Source organism: Panicum virgatum, chromosome 6N (genome assembly GCF_016808335.1).
Source record: "Panicum virgatum strain AP13 chromosome 6N, P.virgatum_v5, whole genome shotgun sequence".
NCBI lineage: Eukaryota > Viridiplantae > Streptophyta > Magnoliopsida > Poales > Poaceae > Panicum > Panicum virgatum.
In genome coordinates this window covers 18197512-18219800 of record NC_053150.1, presented here as the reverse complement: position 1 = coordinate 18219800, position 22289 = coordinate 18197512, and the positions used below count along the sequence as shown (strand labels likewise).

Below are 22289 nucleotides of genomic sequence, written 5' to 3'. Positions count from 1 at the left end.
TATTCAATATTCTTCTATATATCCAAGTTATGGTGCCTCTCAAAGACCGATTGTTGCTAGCAATAATCTGGTCAAAAGCAAACCTGATTGCAGCAAGGAGGGTGAGAAAGACATAAAGCAAGACAACAGGTATTTACAGCCGAGGTGGTGCCCTTCAGGCTTGTCTCACACCCAAAAGAGAAGGCTGCAGCGGATGCGCAAGAAGGAGTCTATGGAACAGCAAGTGGAGGTTGTACCAGCAAGGTCGGTGACCATGAAGCAGGTATGGAGGCCTAAGCAAGTTGTTTCATCATCAGCTTGAAAAAGAAGCAAGATATGGCCGATAGAATTTATCGCCCTTAGAACAAAATATGACCGATGCATATTTATCATCGTCCTTAGACAATTTTGGTCCAGAGGCTTGTTTTTTGGCATGCTAGCATCACCAAAAAACAGGGGGGCATATGTTGACGACCAAAATTGGCACTGGTCGAACAGACCGGTCTGACCGGTACTTTTGAGCGGTCTGACCGGTCTGGACCATGTAGCCGGTCTGGCAACACCGACCGGTCTGACCGGTGGGTCTGACCGGTTAGACCGGTCTACCTGGAATCCGAGTACAACTAGAACTCTTTGTAGATTTAGATCTGTAATAGGATTTCTTGCGGGATAAGTCCACCCCACCCTATAAATATAAGGGGTCACGGCCGATTAGAGCATCCAATTGATCAAATCAATACAACTTTTATCTTTTTATTTTTCTCTTGCCCTAGCTTTTCCAATCTACTATTTGTTGTTCCTCCGTCGTCTCTACGTCGATTGAGGGCGTTCTAGGTGGCCTGCCGACCCTAGAACAACCCTACGTGCGCCTGCCCCGACGGGTCTTCCCGGGCTAACGTTCGTAGGCTTCGTCACCGTTCTGACGGCGGCGACCAGTCTGACCGCTCCAAGGGACCGGTCTGACCGGGCTACGCAGGAGGCACTGCAGCGAGCTGCCTCTTTGCGCCGCACGTTCGAGTGCGTTCGTGTGTTGATCCCGAAAGGCGTTCGACAGTGTTTTGAATTATTTTGGCGACTCCGCTGGGGACGAGAATCAGGCAATCGTGGACGATTTGTCAAACCCTAGCAATCCAACATCATATGAAGAACTACTTGAAGAGTATCAGCGAGAATACGACAGAGCAGTCGAAGGCCTACTTTTGTCTTGTTTTCGTATAACAGAGCAAGGAGTCGTTAAGATAAAGGAGTTGCAGCCACCATCCACCATCGATGTATTAATGGAGATGCAATCTTCAGGTAATTTATCTAATGTGCTATTTGATTTTGTCAAGTATTTAATTGACAAAGAAGATAGTTCAGTTGCAACTTCTGTTATTCAAAAATCGGCTATTGAAAAGCCGACTAATAATCCATGCAATTATTTGCCAATTTGTGATGTTGTTGGTCAATATACAATTCGGCCGTCTCAAGTCGAATTTGTTGACCAAAAATCCCCTAGCAAGTGCACGGAAACTAATTCTAGTACTTCTACGCTCGGGAGGCAACAAATCAAAGGCAAAGGCGCCGGTTGTACCGCAACCGGTCTGACCGGTTCTCCAACCGGTCAAACCGCCTCTCCCAGGGTTTTGCCAAATAATTCAAAACCTAAGATGGTTAAACCCAAAAAACCCGAGATTGGTGTTTGGAAAACTGTTGAATCCAAAGGCCGTCACAAGCATCAAAAGGAAAAGCCGAAGCCCTTTCTTGGAGATCTTCCGGCTAAATTCAGAAAACAAAATAATGATGCTAGTCGGCTAAAACATCTAAAACACTCAAGATCTACTCCAAGACAACAATTCCATGATCGGAATCGGCAGATGAATAATTTTCCTAATTCAGTGCCGTTTTCATCACATAGGTCGTCTACACATATACCATACGGGTCTTATTATAGTATGTCTTGTTTTTATCCGTCATGGTATTTTAATTCCTATATGCCGTCTCTTCCTACATATTTGTGCCCAAATTATATTACCTATAGGGAGCCGGCAATTAGTAAGCCATCAACTAAAAATAATGGCCGTTTTGATCAAAAAAATCGGCCTGTGCAGAAAAAGAAACACATGGTGATCAAGCAAGTTTATCGTGTCAAAAAAGATGGGCGATTGAATAAAAATTCAGATTTGACACAAGATAAAGAAAAGCAGACCGTTGAAGAAACATCGGCTAGTTCCGTTGCTCAGATTATCCCCAATGGAGACCATACTTCAAACAATATAGTCGAACAATATTCAAGTTTGGCTGGGGGGCAAGATAAGAGCATCTATATCGGTTCTGACAGGACCGGTCTGACCGGTTTGTCAGACCGATCAGACTGGTCTGAACCTGGAAAGTCTGGAGGTGCAAAAGATAGGATCAAGCCAACCTTTGAGGAGCTTCTGGATAAATACAAGAAGATATCTGCGCAAAAACAAAGCAATTAATTGGAAGGCAAACGAAAAAGGAGTTCTTCATCACCAAGATCAAGAAAGCGTCAACGGTCATTGTATTGGTCTTCGTCATTCATCCCGTCGATGCATGTACCATGGTCTGCATATTCAGGTTTGTTTAATCCATGGTTTGGTCAAAATCCTTGGCTGCCATATTATGATTATCAGTTTTATACTTTACCAAGGAGCTATGATTTGTATAATCGGCCGCATTGGCCGTCTCAAGATTTTTGTTATTGAACATGCTAAGGAATGTAAAGCCGAAATAGTTTGCTGATCGTAAGCTAGAAATTGTTACATGCTAGTTCTCTTAGTTCGGCTATTTTAGCATGTTTAAATATAATGTGTGGCCGATGTATTGTTAATCGTCGCCCTTAGACAATTTTGGTCTAGAGAAGTGTTCTTTGGCATGCAAGCTTTGCCAAAGAACAGGGGGGCATATGTTGACGACCAAAATTGGCAGTAACCTGAACAGACCGGTCTGACCGGTGTGTCCAGGCGGTCTGACCGGTCTAGGCGTTTGTAGACGGTCTGGCATGACCAACCGGTCTGACCGGTAGGTCCGACCGGTCTGACCGGTCTAGGAGGGGTCCGAGTATAATTAGAGTTCTTAATAGATTTAGATCTGTAAACAGGATTTCTTGCGGGGTAAGTCTTCCCCACCCTATAAATATAAAGGGTCGCGGCCGATTGAAGGGACAACCCAATCGAATCTATCAAAAACACATCTTTTATCTTTTTTATCTTTACCCTACTTTTCCAACCTCAACATGCTGTTCTTCTCTCGTCTCCATGGCGTTTGAGGACGCCCTAGCTGGCCTGCCGAGCCTAGGGCAACCCTACACGCGCTTGCCCCGACGGGGTCCCTCCCGAGCGAGCGTTCGTAGGATCGTCGTCGTTCTGCACGGCGACCGGTCTGACCGGTCCCTCTGACCGGTCTGACCGCTCCACGCAGGAGGTGCTGCAAGGAGATCCTCCTCGCGTCGCGCGACCTAGCGTGATCGTGTGTTGGCCCGTAAAAGGCGTCAACAATGTCCAATTCATAACTCAGATAGTGTGTCTCACAATATATTGTTTCATCCTTTGTTGTAGGCTACACACAAGACACAAACTATTTTAGAACCATATATACAAAATTTCATCCCTATAAAACTTATTTCACCTCTCTCTTTATTAACTCTTTGCTACACTATAAAAATAAGACTTTATATATGACACTCTATTTAATAAGAATGAAACTTTCATCGAGAACAGTCTAAATAAATTTTCAGATAACAAGCTGTTTGGTGCAAGCAAATTGTAGGATTGCAAGGGTTGGGCTTGGTCGGCAGGGAGGTGATGGAAGCTAAGGAGCCAAGGAGACCGCCTGTCCGTCATTGGACTTGCTATGCAGGCGTTCACCAATCTGAAGCTTAACAGTTTACTAGTCAAAAGTCAAACTAGCAATAAGATATTGTATATTGGATCTATCTCCTCGCCAAATAAAGAGAAGCATTTGATCTGCAAACTAGGCTTGCAGTGCTCACCGGTCGGGTTGAATGATGACTCCTCCGGTCAACATTAACGAGACGGGATTACACACACCTAATTCTTGTTTAGTTTTGTTTTTAAGGTGGGGGTGCAGGTGTAGGCGTAGAGCTTAACCAAAAAAAAAACTAAACTGGTTCGCGCTGGAGCAAACCAAGTATCCAACAGAGGTTGAAGAAGAGGGCAAGGCAGGAGCATTATTATTGACGTTATCGGAGGAGAAAGAAGAAGAAGAAGCATTGCTGCTGTGGCGAAGGAAGATGGCAGAAAAATGGCCACCAAGCTGGAATGGTTAAGAAAGCCGGACAGTATGGAATGAAACAACTACCCTGAACGGATTTCGTTGAAAGCCCGGCCGGCGACGACGATGCACATGCGCGAGCATGACCACTGTCGATAGTTTGTTTCCAGCTTGGATTAACATCTTAACCATCAGTATTTGTACATGAAATGTGTCAAGTCATATGGCTAGAGTTGTGCTCTATGGTTTAACATATTTATCGTTTTTAAAATATCTTTTTGATAGGTGTCAATTATTATCGATGTATTCTCAATCGTATATTTTCATTTCTCAAATTATCAAAATACTGATGCCGTTTTTCTTTTCGATAATATCGTATCATTTTATTTTCGATGAAATAATATAAAAATAAAAGTGATGGAGCTTTTCACCGATCGTTTCTGATCGTTGTCATCCCTATTTTTCACAACCCAAATTGGTTATTATATATTTTTAGCTTAAAATTATTTTTATAGTCCGGCCATTAGATAATCCTAAATTAAATTTTAAACCCTCCACCACCCTCACCATAGGTGCAGCCGTCGTCTGTGTTCGATGGAAGGGCGGCGCATGACGTCATAGCAGAGCGAAGCACTCGCCGATGGCGATTCCCTGGAGAGATTCTCTCCGGCGTGCTCGAACGTCGTCTCTGTCTGATCTATAGCGGGTCCCACGGGATTGGAGGCACAGGCCATCGCCCGCGTGGCCGCGTCAGTGCATCGCGCCATCACCCTCCCACGCACCCCCGTGTTCCCGTTGCCGTCTGGAGTGGGCGCCACACCTATCTGGCTTCCGCTCGCGCGGCGGGCCACGCGGCCAAGGAATGGTAGGCACGGCTCATCCATTTTGTTTATTACTATGAACATCACGAGTTCACGTATTATATTTATATTCATGTATTATATATAAATTATTGCGGGATGATTTCTTATATCATTCATTCATGTTTATGCAAATTATATATAAATTATTGCGGGATGATTTCTTATATCATTCATTCATGTTTATGCAAATTATATACTCCCTCCGTCCAAAAAAACTATTATTTTAGAAAAGTTTAGACGCATTACTTATTTTTTAAAAATAACCTCATTACCCCTAATTACTTATAGTAACTGTGATTGAAATCGCTCTTTGTCCCAAAATAAGTGTTAGTTTAGAAAATTTCAGACACATCACTAATTGTAAAAAATGATCATGTTACTCCTAATTAACTATAATAGTTGTGATTGAAAATCGTATTGTTTATTTAGTTCCTTAGATACTAAATAAATGCAAATGCATATTAGAACCAGAAAAATCATATCTATTTAAGCATTTCTTTGGCTTCCTGTCATTCTCTATATAAATTTTTGGAAAAAGTCCATTTTACTCTCCTCACCTAATCACTTTGTCCGTTTAACCCCCAAGACTAAATTTTGGCTTAATTTACTCCCTCCTTCTATGCATACCGGGTTAGTTTAGCCCTTAAGTGGTATTTGCACCTGGTTTTGCCCACGTGGCCTAATTTTAACTAGAGTCAGCTTGTTTTGGTGCCCGCGTGGAACTAGGCCAATCCGAGCCGTCGTGCCTCATGCCACCAGAAGCACTCGCGCCATCTGTTGCTCAAGCCAAGCCGAGACATGCTGCGTCCATTAGAAACTAACGCCAAACACTGATTTGTGCCAAAATCCGCAACTACATCCCACTCAAATCTCCCCCACATAGCCCCAGTTCCTCGTCCGCACTCCCCAGGCAGTTCGCGACCGACTCCTCCCTTCGTTCTCCGGAGTGCAAGAACCGGAGGTTGGAACGGCACTAACGGAATCTGGACAACGACGAGATTGAGGTGAGTAATCTAAAACCTAGAGTATCGATTTGTTTGTAAAGTTGGGGTGGATTCATGTTCATACGAGTGTGGGGATTTCATTTGTTTACTTGGTCCTGTTGAGTGTTGGACGTCCTGTGCGGCAGTGATGGGTGTAACATTCCTGATTACATGTTCAGGTTTAGCATGTTGGCCTTGATTGTTTGGTCAGTTCGTGCTGACAGACCTGCAAAAGCCCATATCTCAGTCAACTACCGGGTTCATGTATATACTAGAGGGGATTCATATATATACTAGAGGGAGTTACGGTTTCACTCACTTCTCCCCTCCCTCAGCCGCCCTCTCTTCTGCCCGACATCACGCCCTCCCCTACCCTATGCCGCGCCCTCTAACTCCTAGTCGGCGGCGATGGCCCGAGGTCCTCCATGTAGAGGGTTGGCGCCTCCACTCCCTCCTAGCTTGGAGCGGGGTGGAGGAGGTGGCGGCGGCCTTCCCCTTCTTCACCATTTGCAGTGTTGGCCGGAAGCGTCTGATTCGGCCGCGTGCAGGGTCAGTGGCGCACGCTGAATCTGACTCGCGTCGGCGGCATGCGGAGATGCAGCTGTGACCCCGAACCATGCGGGCCAGGTGATGGCAGCACGCCTCCTTGCCTCCTCTGGCATGGCGGCGCGGGCGAGAAGAGCCCATATCCATGCAGGCCAGGCGGCGGTGGCACGCCTCATCGTCCTCCTCTGCGCGTGGCGGCGTGGGCGAGGAATTCCTGGATCTGTCCGGGCCAGGCGGCGGCGGCGCACCTCCTCTTCCTCCTCCAGCATGGCGGTGCGGGCAGGCGAGCAACAACGACGGCGACCCGTGGATGGGCTCGGCGGACTTATCCATGGGTTTTCCTTTTTTGTTGTTTTTATTTGATTTACTGAGGTGGGCATACAACCGTCTCGGAAAAGGTCATATTTACCGTGACCTTTACTCCGAGGCGGTTGCGAAAACTGTCTCGGTAAATCTTTTTTGCCTGCCTCGGTAAATCAAATTGTAGTAGTATTTATGTACTTTTCTATACATTTTTTCTTGGTACTTGATACTACTTTAATTAGATTGATCTCACTCCAAACTAAAACAACATTCTTTGTGGGATAAAATTTTAATACTAAAAATAATATTTATTTTAGATTGGAGGGAGTATATACTTGTCGAGAAATAAATGGGGTGATAGATTCCAAACAATTTCGTTTCTCGAGTTGACCAAATAAATTAGAAATGCGATAAATGAGAAAGCGACGGATCACCTTATTCCTGTAACTAAAAAAAATATACTTTTTTACGGTCACCTGAGGGGAGCATCCCCAACCTGAATTTTGATTAACGGGCTTTTTCAAGCCAAAAGTTTTACACTTGGTCTTCAGCAACTTTAGAGAAAACATGGGGGCCTAAAAAACTGGAAAATGATTACATATTCGAAAAGATAAAACATCAGGCTTCGTTCACTGCGTAGTCTGCTGACTTCCACCTATAGCTCCATTCTCGGGCATCAGTTTTGCAAGCACACCAGAGTCTCTCATGCAAAGGGGGGAGGAGGCTGTTGAACACCACCTCGTTGCGATGCTTCCACAGGTTCCAACATACTAGCAGAAGAAATCTGTCGTAGTGCTTGGTCAGGATTGTACCCCGGTGTATCCATGCCTAGTTTGCTCCAAGCGTGAGCTGCAAAGGAACATGTCAGGAAGAGATGATTGCAGTCCTCATCTCTTCCTGACATGTATCGTGTTGGTTTAATGATCTTGTTTGGTTGGCTAGCGCTACCTGAGCTACAAAAAGAATCTTGAATGCATGGAATACTAAATAAAGTTTATTTATAAATTTTTTCACAGATGGATGTAACTTTGCGCGATGAATCTAATGAGCATAATTAATTCATATTTATCTACAGTAATGCTAACCATCATCTAATCATGCGGTCAAAAACCTTATTAGATTCATCTCGCAAAATAGCGTAGGGGTTGTGAAGTTAATTTTGTAAACTGCATTTATTTAATATTCGTAATAAATGGTCAAATTTAGCTACAGGACCTAGCGCTACTAAACCAAACAGGACCATACACGAGCATATAAAAGTCTAGTCAAAGAGATCGATGATGTGGTCGAAAGAAACTTTGATGGTCTCGTGATCACGTGGTTTGAAGGAGGAAATTTGACCAATACGAATGAAACATGTTGATTACTAGCTACTTAATTAGACGAGCAGTACCATTGATAACGGAGCGCGAGTGATATGTGTTGACCAGAAATTTCAAAAGGGTTTCAATTTGTTTGTCAACCAGCAGTTCTCGATCACAAAGAATAAAGTAACTGTTGCTATACATATATATAACTCATTTGTACAATTCAGTTGCCACGACTATACCATCAAACTATCCAAATTACTTGTGAGTACGAAATTATCCAAGCCACTTATTAGGTGGTTGCTCACGTGCGAGTTCAAACACATTCAAACCACATGGCTGCATACTTCCTACCCTAAAAAATGGTCCTTTTACCCTTTGGTCCTATGCACACGGTCAAGGCCTTGTTTTCGTATTCATCTCTCTTTCTTCGGAAAATCATTACTTCTTTTGTATCGATCTCACACCGCTAGTAGTGTCCGCCAAGGTTATATATATTAAGTTCAAGTTCAGCGTGTTCGCTTACGGCCTCATTAGCTGAGAGTGAGATACGGCCTCATTAACTTACGGCCACTACTACAGGCTTTGGTCCTCCACATTTGTCCCGGCTACCATCCGATCCAGGATCAATAAAGGTTTTAGTCCCAGGTCTAAAATCTAGAGCCAATGAGAAGTAGAAAAAGAACTTTTATTCCGGTTGGAGCGTTCACTCGGGACTAAATGGTACCCTTTAGTCTCGGGTGGAGCCACCAGCCAGGATTAAATATTTTAGTCCCGGCTGGTGGCTCCACCCGAGACTGAAGGGTACCATTTAGTTCCGGGTGGGGACTAGAACCGGGACAACAGAGGCAGCTCCGACACCTCTCATTTATTTTATCTGCAGCTCCCCAACGCCTCTCTCTCCCTCTCCCTTATCACTTTCTCCTCTCTTCCCTCCGATCCCTTCCTCATCTTCCTCCCTCCTCCGCGCACAGGCGCAGTCCAGCGAGCTGCGCACAGCAGGGGTCCGGCGAGCCGCGTGCAGGGGTCTGGCGAGCCGCTGCCGCAGCTCGGGCGCAGGCCGGCGAGCCACGCCCCGGCACCGGCGGGGACTAGGTGGACTGGCGAGCCACCGCCGGCGCACGAGCAGCGCAGGCCGGCCGCCGCCGCCGCCACGGAGCGCGCCGGCTGCTAGCAGCCGCGGAGCTCGCGGGTCGCCGCCGCCCGGAGCGTGGAGCGTGCCGCCGCCGACCTCTGCTGCGTTGATTTTTTCCTTACTTTTCTGATTTTTTGAAATAGAGATGGATTGTATTGATTGTATCTATCTTTTAATGGATTCTTTGAATGATTTGGGGGATCTATTGATTTTGCATGATTTTGTATCGGTCGATTCAATATTTGGTGATTCATTCTTCAAATGATTTGCCCACACTCCTGGTGGGGATGTGAGGGGAATGGGAAGGGATGCTAGCGGCGTGGATGGCCTGGCCAGGCCCTGGTGGGCGGCGCGGCTAGGTCCGACGAGCGGCGGCGGGGACGGGGCCAGATTCGGTGAGCGACAGCGGGGACAGTGGCGGGCGGGCGGAGGCTGATTTTTTTATTAAAAATACATTTGTCCCGGTTCAATAGCTATCGGGACAAAAGACTTGACACATTTATCCCGGATTGGCTGTCCCGGTTGGAAAACCGGGACAAAAGCCTCTTCCAAACCGGTACTACATGCACTTTCTGTAGTAGTGGGCCTCACTTTCCTTGGCGTGCTATTGGGGAAGTCGAAGGTGATGGAAAGACTGGCCAGCCAGCAGTCCGTGTCTACTAGCTCTCCTTGTCGATCTTGACCTCCATGCATGTCACTGCTGATTTAATTAATTTCCTTTTGTGTACATGAATAGCAGGTTCTAAGTGTGGTAATCCAAATGATGATCACCATACGCATCCACTAAAATGAGGTACTGAAAATGACGTCAAGGCCGGGTTGCCATTGATCTCGGATGCATCGTAACGTCTGGTTGATATGGCCGGTACTACACCTCACTGTGCACGCATGCAGTCCTGTCGTCGTGAGATGTAGACCGACAGCTAGCTAGCGTCGCCACCATTACCGTTCAGCTGGCCGGTTGATTGCGTCATGACTTGATTTGTCAAAACTCGTGCATGGAAGAAATAAACATGCACTCTACGAGGATCGAATCACGTGCGAAGAACAGGACCAGATAACGTACTCAATAGTCAATATCGATCGGAAGAAAAAAACAACGTCGATCAGAACCTTTAATTTGCACTAACAGAGAAACAATAATGTTTGTGCATACATCTAAATGAAAGAGAGTGCGTGGTCTTTTGGAAAAACAAATACACGTGCTACTTGTAAAAAGTAGGAAGATCCCGCTAAGGCGTTATTATCTATAGTTATTACTAAAGCAAGTAAGATTTTCATCTAAATTTTTAGTTTCGTCTGTCTTGTGTAATTGACATGTGGACCTTAGTTCATCTCATATGCAAGTTGGACTAGCATTTCATAAATTGAAATTCTAATTGGAATCTGGATAAACCAATGAGAATCATAATCGGATCCTAGAAAAATCAATCCGAATCTCGGATAATCAATGTCTCGCATGATCCCAACATAGCCTGTACACGGAGAACGAGCACAAAGTTAATGATATTATGTAAATTTATTATATTAACCGTAGCAACGGATACTATGCTAGTAAATTTTAAAAATAAAAAGAAAGAATTAATGTCCCCGTTTAATTTGGCCGCACTGACACATATACATGCATGTGTGTGGTTCATGAGGAAGCTAGATCGATCTCGATCGGGAGATGCGGCGTACCCCACCCTAATGTACGGTCTCTCTCAAATTCTGTGGCTGGAGACAGCTCGACATCTTTAACTTTTATATCACGTGCTTTCGGTAATCTGAAACGCCGGTAGCCACGTGACCATGCAGGACAATGCAGGTTCATCATCAGTTTCTCCGTAGATGTGTTGACACAGAATTGCGCCAACACACTCGAATGCACTAGAATGCGCGAACGATCGTCAGAACGATCAACACCAGTGATGCCTTGGGTGAACCGGTCTGACCGGTTGCGCCGACCGGTCTGACCGGTCGGGTGCAGAGAACCGCAACGAGCCTAGAAACTCGAGCTCGGGAGGGACCCCATCGGAGCTTGCACAGATAGGGTTGCTCTGAGATCGGCAGGCCACTCAGAATGCCTTCAAACGCCGTCGAGACGCAGGAAGAACAGAATTAGGGTTTGGAAAAGCTAGAGTTTGAAAGGAACAAAAAATAGATGTAAATTGATTCGATTCGATTGGGAATACCTTAATCGGCCTTAGCCTTTATATTTATAGGTCGGGGAAGTCGTACCCCTTCTCCAAGTCGGATTACATAAAAATTTCATTAATAAAACAACTCCTACCCGGATTAGAACTGGGCAGACCGGTCGGCCTTTGGCCTGCCAATTTTGCCCGTCAACAAGATGTTGCAGCTAATGCCCAAAAGTGCTAAAATTTAGCACTAGTCGTCTAGTCCATCCAAATAGAACTACTAATAGGGTGGACTAAACTTTAATCAAGATTCAAAAATTTTAGCAAAAAACTACAGTGCTAATATGTTATGCTAAACTTACACTCGACATTAACCCATCCAAACAAGCTAGTAATAGGGAAATCTAAACGTCCACCATGAATACAAGCAGCTTGCACATTATTCTACCCTTATAAATGAAATGAACGCGTCAAAAGGACTGGACCTGTAAATCTTGAGATGACTTAGCTTGCTCGCGTTCTTCCGGTTATAAGTATCGTCAACTATGAGAGAATCTTTTGCCGGACTTGCAGTCAGCAATTCAGTATGTAGCATGTGCGAGACACCGTGCTTATAGGTATTAGTCTATTTGGATGGGCTAAAATTGAGTGCTAAATTTTAGCACACATATTAGCACTTATACCTTTTCTAAAATTTTTGTCTTGGTTAAAGTTTAGCCCACCCTATTAGCACTCAAGTTTGGATAGAAAAATGCTAAACTTTAGCACTTTGAGGCATTAGCACTACTGGGATCCAAACACCCTGTTAATTGGCTGCTCTGATCCTATCCGTGATCGACGATGTACCATATTCATTCTACGATTTTGATCTCATGGTTGTCTGCTTGCTGATGGTTTTCTGACAAAGTTACTCCCAAACATACGCCATTGAAGAGCTGGTCTGCATAGGATATGAAATTGGAACTCCATCTTGGCGGTCATAGGGCTGGACGAGCCAAGAATCAGAAGGATCAGGTGACTACTTGCAGAGCTGCTATGTTGCCTCTTGGGCTACTCCCAATGGGAGTTTCATTTTAAATTAATAAGCTGTCACATGATAAAAGATGATGACGGACTGTAAGCTAAGAGTAACTTAGTTTCATCTAGATGAAATCATCTGGACACTCTCCAATAATTTTTTTGAAATTACTCCATCCTCCGTTTTAGCCATTGGGCTTCATTCATGTTATATATATGTAATCTTTGCATAGGTGCCTTGCGAACATAAATCTGAAACACCCCATTGGGATTGGCCACAGAGCCCTTCCGGTTTGCAATCAAAAGAGCTGGTTCTTTAAGCGACACATCAAATTCTATTCCAAATTAGCATATTCGGACAACTAAGACTGTATGACAGACAACATATCCAACTTTGGATCAATGCAATGAAATACTACAAGATCTATTTCCAATGTTACTTATAGAAGCCTATACATGTTACTAGTATCTTTTCAAATGATACATAATTCTGCAACAGTACAAACAGTTTATTCCTTCCGAAACAGTTTGTCGTGGTAGGCTACAGCTAATAACAGTCATAATCTGAATATGGACTATGAAAATTGTATTTCCCAAGTCCCCGCTAATGCATGATGTCTGCAATCAGCTAATCAATGCTTGAAGAATGTTGAGAGTTGCCCTGCATACTTCTTCAAAATATGAATTCATTGTATCGCATTGTCATCTGGTGAAATCATAAGGCCAATACCAGACTCTCACATACTCAAACGATACGAGTCAAAGCTTCTGTTCCAGAAACAAGTGTATCTTCTAGGAAGGGAACAGTCTTCCATACTTTCAATCCTAGAGGTAGCCGACCATTCCCAGATTCTGCAACATGCACCAGCAATAAGTCACTCACAGAACAGGATAACAGACAGTTTTTCTGCAAACTGAAAATTTTGAACTACAAACCTGAACTTCTTGAGTCATCCCCTACACAAACTGCCATGTAATGAGAACTATTTAGCTCCGCAAGTGCAAATTGCCAATTCTCGGACAAACAGTCACAAGTAGAGTCAGAATCCTTGAATACTTTTGGTGCCTGGCAAGTGCAAACGATTAAGACAAATCAGATTCTTGTTAAGCTGCATCTGTGTAACAGTAAAGTTTGTAACATTGGTACACATAAGAACATGATTTTTTTCTCTCTCGAAATTTCCACAACATCAACCAACAGTTAGGAGAAAGACAAGCATACAAAGGGCCCAGACTCCAGACAAGATATCTTTCAGTGTGTGACCAGGAGTAAAAGAAATATCCGCCCAAGGGTAGAAATCTCCTGAAGGCCCACAAAGCTTTGTTGTCTGGCTATTTTCAGCCATGACAAAACTATGTTCAAATGCATAGCAAACATAGTTTGTGAGAGTCCCTTTGCATGTAGCAGTAGCACACATGGAAGATGACAAGCATGAGGACAAAGGGAGAAAAATTGCATAACACAGGAGGACATAGGAAGAAAAGTTCCATACCACAGAAATTCGGATTCCGTTCTTTGCTTCCATTTCGATTGAGAACTTATTGAAAGGAGCACCTGAAAATCCCCTTCCAAGAGCTTTTACGTATGCTTCCTACAAAATTAAGACATCAATGATAGACAAGCCATGCAAGCAACATCTCGTCTTTTGTAGCATACTAGCATTGTATCAGTAAATTGCTCTTGCAACTTGGAAGTCTCTGTATTAGGAAGGACATATTGACTAAGAAATCCAATGAGATTTCAATGAATTAGATCACAGGTGTATGAGAAAATGTATCCTCCATAAATAATTCATGAAATGGCCATCCATGCGACCCTCATATCTACTCTAATCTAATCCATCCAAAGCTCATCCAAATGGCTCACATCCAACAGTTAGCAAGTTAACAGAAAAATATAACCACACTAAATAGATATACGTAGTTCTACATATTACGACAATATAATTGGTCATAGTATGTTTTAAGTGGTAGGTGACTCATTCAGTTAAGAATTTTCTGCTTTGCAAGGGAAAAGTACTACTGATTGGTGGTCTGAAGAATGGTGATACAAAAACATGAAGCAAACGAATAAGGAAGTTATATCGACTTGAGAACCATCAAAAGACTCACTTTAAGAGTCCACAGTTTTATGAATTCCTTTTGCTGAGCATCGGGATCCGGAATCTGAGCTAGATAATCAACTTCAGATGGGGTGAAATAACGTCGAGCAAGAGATAAAATATTCTTGGCTGTCTTTCGTTTCTTCTCTTCAATGTCAATGCCAATCTGAGATAGATGAAAAACAGTAATATTGATTACAGAAGTTCCACAGCAACAGAAGTATGGACATTTCTAGTTCTCTAGTTTAGGTAGTCAAATAATAATTAAAGGAACATACAAGATTATCCATGGTTATGCCACAGGCAATCAAAGAAGATGTGTGTGAAATATTGAAATGCAAAGGCCATTCCATCTTGTTGTCATCAGATTGCCACAGTATCTGATTAAACAAGGCAACAAACAAAAGCAAATCAGTATAGCAAAAGCTGCAGAAAATGCGAGTACTGTAAAGATTAGCTTCTAGGCTCTTACCTCAGGTTTGCCAAATTTGTTTTTCTTAAACTCAAATGATCCTGGATCAACTTTGCAATCTGTATCTAGTCTAGTCCAAACAAATCAACAGCAGCCGTGTCAGTAATCCTACAGTGATATACAGAGATATATCCAACACTATATGAAATAGCAGTAACAAGAATATACTATTAATATGATAAAGTGCCAAACGCAAACGCAAAGTACATGCTTAAACTGGCATGAGGCAGATTCAATAGCAGAATGGTAGTGCTCATTCCACTATTTCTAAGGTTGCTAATGTGATGCAATGACTTCTTTATGTTGTTCTGGACAGTTGGTATATGTATCAAGACAATGGAAATATGATATTATGTCCTAGACTGTTAATAGAGACATGAATCCATTCATGATCACTACAAGAATTTATACATGGTTGACCATGATTCATGACCTGCATGTATATGCAATAGAGATAATTACATGAAAAAAACATAGGTCTTCACCATATAAAAGCCAGACTTGCAAAGTTACATACTTTTCCGTGTCATCTGAAATAACAGGTTCACAAATCACAATCATTAAATGAAATGATCACAGCTACCACCACCATTGACAATTTACAAATCCCTATAGTCCTAACCAACAGAAAATGAAGCTAACACCTTTAGTTTATTTAATAATTTAATAAAACGTGATAGTAAAACTATATAACAAAAACTAAATGAAAGTGACACAAATGAAACATAAAATTAATGCAAAATCAAATTTAACAAGTAGCTGATTGTTCCATACATCTGGAGAGTGTGGTGCGCACTAGTGCACGGGACAGCACAGCACCTTTCTGCAACTTCTCCGTATTCATAGATAAAGCATTCTTCCTTTCAGAAGGCGAAAGGAGATCCATGTACATCTTCAGTTGGGAGGCATCATTCAACTCATCAGGCAAAAGATACCAAACATGCACCTCTCTGTGAAAACTAACTCATAGTTAGTTGTCTTTAATGTCCTGATGCACCATACCCCAATTACTAGAAATAACAAGAAGTTCTTTTCAAATGTGAAACACATCAGTTATATTCTCATTAAGCCAAGCTTATTGCCCAAAATGAAGAAATACTCAGCCAAGAGCATCTCCAATTACTTTCTTGCGTCAATTGGAATTGTGCACTCAAAATTGTAACTCGGGCATCATTTGGTCTCAAAAGACAAAGACATTGTTTAGCTTACGCCCACTACTTTCAGATTTTAACATCAAAACTTTTTGCAGCAATGTGCACCATCAAAGAGGTGCAGCAGGTTATTGATCTCGTGTTGTATACTTGTTAGCAGTCAGCTAATTCTTAACGCAACTGAATTCTTTAAGCACATTTGAGAACTATTGTTTGCAGCTTTTCTTCACAAAAATATAAAATAAGACATATGAGTTACATTGGAGCTACTGAGGACCGGACCAAACAAGGTTTATTTAATTCAGAAACCAGGGGGTCAAGAGTGCAGACATGAGCATGGCTTTAGTCCAATATCCTGAATGTGGTTTAGAAGGGGAAGATTTCTGAAAGACTCAACTTTTAAACGATTCCATCTTATCCAGGTTGTCCATGATAACAGTAAAAGAAATCACTCCGCACAGTACAGAAGTGGCACTATCCACAAAGGTCCATGGCAAGGGAGTAGTGTCAACTGTCAACTACCACATTCCAGGAGCTGTAACGCAATACAAATCCACAGATCATAACGTCGAACTTTACTAGCGAATGGATGCTCTACCTTAAAATCACAGCAGATGCACTCACGCCGGACTTGAAATGACAGCAGGAGGGGAGGGGCTGGAATTTTCCTCCCCATTTCGGATGCCCAACGAGTTCCCCACCTCACGGATCACAACACCAGTCCAACCTCTACCAAACTAGAGCTCCTGACTGCAAACCCCAGCAATCTCCCAGGAAATCCACGGCCCCATTTCTCCCTTCCCACCACTCTCTCCGCAACGACACGAACCCGCGACTACCATCTAAACTGGCTCCGCCCGAAGGCCATATCTCAAAACAACCACAGGATCAGAGAGCTAACGCACGGAAGGAAGAGCGGGCGGTACCTTCGGGACTGGAGCGGCGGCGGCGGCGGCGGGAGCGAGGAGAAGAGGCGCCCGCCGGCGATCCCCGGCGTCCGGGGCGCAGGAGGCGTCGGCGGCGGGAGCGGCATCGCGCGGCGGAGCAGGCGGTGGCGCATTGGTGGCGGACTCCGCTTGGCGCTTGGTTTATAGCGCGCGCGCCGGGCGGCCGGCGCCCGTCGGCTGCGAGTGGGGTCCGTATCGGCGATGGGAACGAGGCGCCTGTCGGCGAAACCGATGGGCGGGCGGGCGGGCGGGCAGGCCCGTGGGTCGATGAGGGCCCTGGTTTCTGCCCTAACAAAAGTAGCAGATTGTAGGACCAATCATTATAGGTGCTAAATAAAAGTAGTTTACAAATCTAATTTCACAATCTCTATGCTATTTGGTGAGACGAATTTAATGAAGTCTTTGATATATGATTAGAAGTTGATTACTGTAGCATTAATGCATTAATGTAGTCAATCATCGATTAATTATCGTCATTAGATTCATCGCGAAAAGTTATACCCATCCGTGAAAAAATTCTACAAATAAGTTTCGTTTAGTACTCCATACATATAAGATTCTTTTTTTAGCACGAGTAGCGCAATGCAAACAAGCGAGGCCGAGGCCACCGTGGGCTGACTTGTGGACGAGCCGAGCTTGAGCGAGCCTGTCACTTCAAGCCGAGCTCGATCCTAGCCTGCACTCGAGCTCGAGCATGGAGGAGAAGGGCAGCGCAGCCACCGGGCTCGACCCGCCCAAGGAATGCAGAAAAAAATTGACATTGTGATAAAGAGGATGCGCATTGCATATAAAGTAGTAAACGAGAGGCGCATATTGCAGCGCGTATATTCGTAGGATGTAGCCGATGTGAGGCTCTAGCACTCAGTAAGTCAAACTCGTGGCTATAGTCTCCGTAGTTTGATTACCAAACATTTAGTGGAGCATCTGTAACTCCATACGTACACCAAACCCATGGTTATTGCCTCTATAGTTTGGTGCACAAGTCCGTGGCTGTCGGTCAACATACCCCAAAAGCAGTAGGCGAAAGTGTAGCTCTTGGAGGAAATTTTTCATCGCGAAACGTACACAAATAAGTAACCGGCGCATCGGCCAATCTTGTGTAGAATAAGTTGGAAAAGGTATAAGTGACTTAGCTTGGATAATTATCAATAAAGTTGTGGCACTTGTTGATGAAGCTAACTAGTCAAAGTTGATTCTGACTAGTTATTGATCAGGGGAACTCATCTCCAAGAGTTTAAGACCCGCCCCCAACAACTTTCTAGTCGAGACGAGTAGTCAAGGTCGGCGGTAGCGTGTTAACATTGCAGCGGGAGCTGAACTCGAGCCAAGTAGTCAAGATCATCACGAGCTGAACTCGAGCCAAGTAGCCGAGATCGTCGCTGCAGCATGAACTAGAGCACGCCGGGTGGCTGGCGGCCGGCGGCCGGCGGCCTGCGAGTTGGGTATGGATCGGCTATGGGAACGAGGCGCCTATCGGCGAAACTGATGGGCGGGTGGGCGGGCAGGCCCGTGGGTCGATGAGGATTGAGGCCACCGTGGGCTGGCTTGTGGACGAGCCTGTCACTTCAAGCCGAGCTCGATCCGAGCCTGCACTCGAGCTCGAGCTTGGCTCGCATGGGCTGTACCTGCTTCCACAATGCGGCCGCCGTTGGTGGTGGAGAAGGGCAGCGCAGCCACCCGGGCCCGACCTGCCCCCACAAATACAGAAATAAGAAGTTGACATTGCGATAAAGAATACTTGTTGCTCATTGCTCAGGTTGGCAATTTTCCCCGTGGGGGCGGATCCCCGCGGGGACCCGACCCGAATGAGGGCGGGGCGGGGGTTATTTTGCCCCGCAGGATATCGGGGCAGGGCTCCGAAATTCTGGCGGGTCGGGGCGGGGATGAGTTCTCCCCCGCGGGGCACTGACGGGACCCAAAATTTTTAGGCAACATCAATTTTGTAGTTGCCCAATAACAGCACAAAGGCCCAACAACCGCTCCTTTCCCAGAAACCCTAATCACACATCATCTTCCCCCCACCCTCTACACCTCACTGCTCAGGCAGGCGGCGGCGGCGCCCCACCACCCACCGCCACTCTCCGCCTCTCCCCCCTCTCCACAGCAGCACTGCTACTCTCCCAGCACCCTGACCTCGCCGGCCGTCCCTCTCGCGCTACTGTTGACGGTCACTAACGACCCATTTTTGACCGTCAACTCTTGCACCGAATTCAACCATAATGTGAAATAAACGCTAGGATAGGTTTATTTATTAACAAATTCCACATATGGTGCTTGAGAATGTGTGCATGTGGTTTTGAGCTAATTTTGCAAGTTTCAAGCACACTTTGGCCCGACATAAAATCACAGAAATTATCAGAGCACCGATTCAGGCTCAAATGGACCAAGTGTAGCCCAAGAACCCAGTTCAGACGACAGGCCAAGACCAACTGAGTTAGGACAAGGAGGCCCAGGACAGCCTGCTGGACGAAGCTGGGGCGGTTGGCCCACCTGGCAGGTCGACTGACCTACAGGTCCGCCGACCTGGCCCATGGGCCCCACCGCCTCATCCTCGACACATGGCGCCTCCTCACTGGTTGCTTAGGTCGGTTCCAGGAGTTTCAACCTGTGGCTCCCTCCTATAAATACAAGGGGAGGGGGTGAGAATAGGAACACACACCACACCATCTCTTCTCTTGAGTTCTCACTTGAGTGAGAGTAGTCTTAGGGAGTTTAGGAGTAGAGGTACTCAGGAGGGGCGCCAGCAATGGCTCTCTTCTCCAAATTATACCTCTACGAGAGTGAGGGAGATAGTCGGGGGAAGTGCCGGGCTGTCGGGGCTCTTCTCCGCTTGTACCTCGACGGATGCTTATTCAGTTGTAAGTGTTCGAGACTTTCTTTATTTATTTAGAATTAGAGTCTAGATCGTAAGTTATCATCTCTGCCTTATATTAGTTGATGTGTATGCTAGCGAGTAGCATTTGACTCTAGAGTGGGCTCCGGATAGAAAAGGATAACCCTGTACGCCTCTAGAGTTAGTAGGGAAAGGCGTAGACGTGGTGTCTAGGCTAGACTATACCACTCAGTTGTCTGATAGTCCCACGGTTTGTAGAGGTAGCCGGCAGGTGGTGACAGCCCTATTCGAGTCCTAGTAATCCTCCACGTTCGGATATTGGATAGAGCATCATATTGGAGTTATCGGCTTGTATAAGCCGGTCGATACCTTTAGCTCGAAGTATAACGGCGACGTGATCTCTTCTTCTAAACATAGATTCTAAATCTTAGAAAGTCCTCTCTTTCCTATCCTCCTATACTAGTGTGTGTCCTTGGACAGCCTGAACCCGTAGGTAGTGTACTCACGTTGCCTAGTGGATACGATACCCTGGAATACTCTAGGGTGAAAGCTACAGCGGTATCTGTGCGCTTGCGGATTTTATTCGTGACGTTACAAAATACCAACATGCTTTCTGGCGTCGTTGCCGGGGAACAACAGCTACATTATCTTCGGACTCAGTCATCCTCATATCTTTTTCCTTTTCTTTCCTTTTACCTTTACCCCCACTACCCTTGGAGCAGCTATTCTTTCCCTAGCTCTCTACCCCAATGGGCGAGTTCTTTGAGCCATCACCATCTTCCTCATCTAACCATGAACTCAACCCTGGCTTTATAGCCATGGTTCGGAAGTGACCCTTCTTTGGATAAATTCATGAAGATCCCTATGAGTATTTGCTAGAATTCGAGGAACTGTGTTCGGGTCTAGAAATCCTAGGCATGACACAAGAAGCCTTGCGGTGGAAATTGTACCCCTTCTCTCTTATAGAGAGGGCGGAGCAATGGTACACCTGCACGATAGGAAATATGAGCGGTGATTGGGAGGAGCTTCGAGATGACTTTTGTTACTTGTTCTCCCTCACCGAACGCATAGACTCCCTACCGATTGACATCCTCGATTTTGAGCAATTAGAGAAGGAGTCCACAGGCGCAGCATGTGCTAGATTCTCACATCTTTTGGTATCTATCCCAGACATATCTATACCCAATGAAGTATCATTGGAAGTTTTCTACTCGGATTTAGACATGGAAACTGCTCTAGAGCTTGACGACACCAGCGGAGGATGGTTCGCACACATAACTCCGAAAGAAGGAAGAGACATCCTAAATAGTTTCTTAGAAGACTCTTTCTTCTCTACCGACCATAGTGAACCCGCCGGGAGGAATCCGCGTCGAGCTATGAGAGTCTCTCACCACCCGAATCTGAGCCTTCATCTTCCACATCCCAATATTCGTTTGTTGAGCCCTCTCCCGAACCACGAACACTGAAGGAAGAAGAAATTCAACCTTCGGAGTTCTCTTCCCGATTCAAGGATGACCCTTCAGGGAATATCAAAAATACCTCGAATCATCTTAGGCACGAGGAGCCTATGAAATCGATGTGTCTTTATGAGACCGTCGATATAATTTCCTGTCATACACCCGCAATTGATTGGTCAAAGGAGGCAAAGCGTGCTTCTGAAGCGATTCAGATTAGCCCAACCTCTGCAACAATCACTTGTTCTATCAAGGGAAAAATCATAGAAGCTCTTCATGACCCTGCTGCTGAGTTTTGCATCTTACCCGAGTGCCTTTTGGACACTCTCGTGGGTAACAAGCCTCTAACCCCAGCCGACAAGTACTTTAAAAGTCCATCTGGACTGTACTTTGAATGTCGGGGGATTGCAAGGGACGTGCCTATCACCATAGACAAACTTGAGGTGCATTTAGATTTTATATCTACGATATCCTCGATTTTGATCTTCTCCTAGGCCTCCCACTAGAAAAAAAACTTCTGGCATCTCATGGAAGCCTAGATGAAAAGCTTAGGGAAACCGGCTCAGCCACTGCTACCCCTCATCTAGAAAATCTTCTGGCCAAGCCACTTCCCGAGCGAAACCCGCTCGAGGAGATGATGCAAACATCTCCGTTCATATCATCCGAGTCTGTTCTCTTTGGAATTCTAGAATCCTCTGAAGAATACGACTCGGAAGATAGCCTTCACTTTTGTGGAGATGAACATTCATCATCACCCTTGATCGAGTTTGAGCCTCTTCCCGCTGGCCTAGAATATGTTGTTCTCGACCTTAATCGAGAATCAACATCAAGCTTTCACAAT

The 22289-nt window shown here is 45.0% G+C and overlaps 1 protein-coding gene across 5 annotated transcripts; it reads right to left on the bottom strand.

Moving 5' to 3' along the window:
- Positions 1-12804: 12804 nt before the first annotated feature.
- LOC120679071 (4'-phosphopantetheinyl transferase HetI-like) lies at positions 12805-17357 on the bottom strand. 5 transcript variants are annotated; one of them, XM_039960566.1, is made up of 8 exons: positions 17141-17357; positions 15838-16013; positions 15064-15122; positions 14870-14971; positions 14602-14757; positions 13983-14081; positions 13426-13555; positions 12805-13341 (listed from the first exon to the last, which is right to left on the bottom strand). In XM_039960566.1, the coding sequence occupies exons 1-8, from the start codon at positions 17272-17274 to the stop codon at positions 13235-13237; spliced, it is 963 nt and encodes a 320-aa protein (XP_039816500.1). In that variant the 5' UTR covers positions 17275-17357; the 3' UTR covers positions 12805-13234. The 5 variants fall into 5 exon arrangements, with proteins under 5 accessions (XP_039816500.1, XP_039816501.1, XP_039816502.1 ...); XM_039960567.1 differs by having other exon boundaries at positions 15064-15128; positions 15883-16013; positions 17141-17356; XM_039960568.1 differs by having other exon boundaries at positions 15883-16013; positions 17141-17356.
- Positions 17358-22289: the final 4932 nt, after the last annotated feature.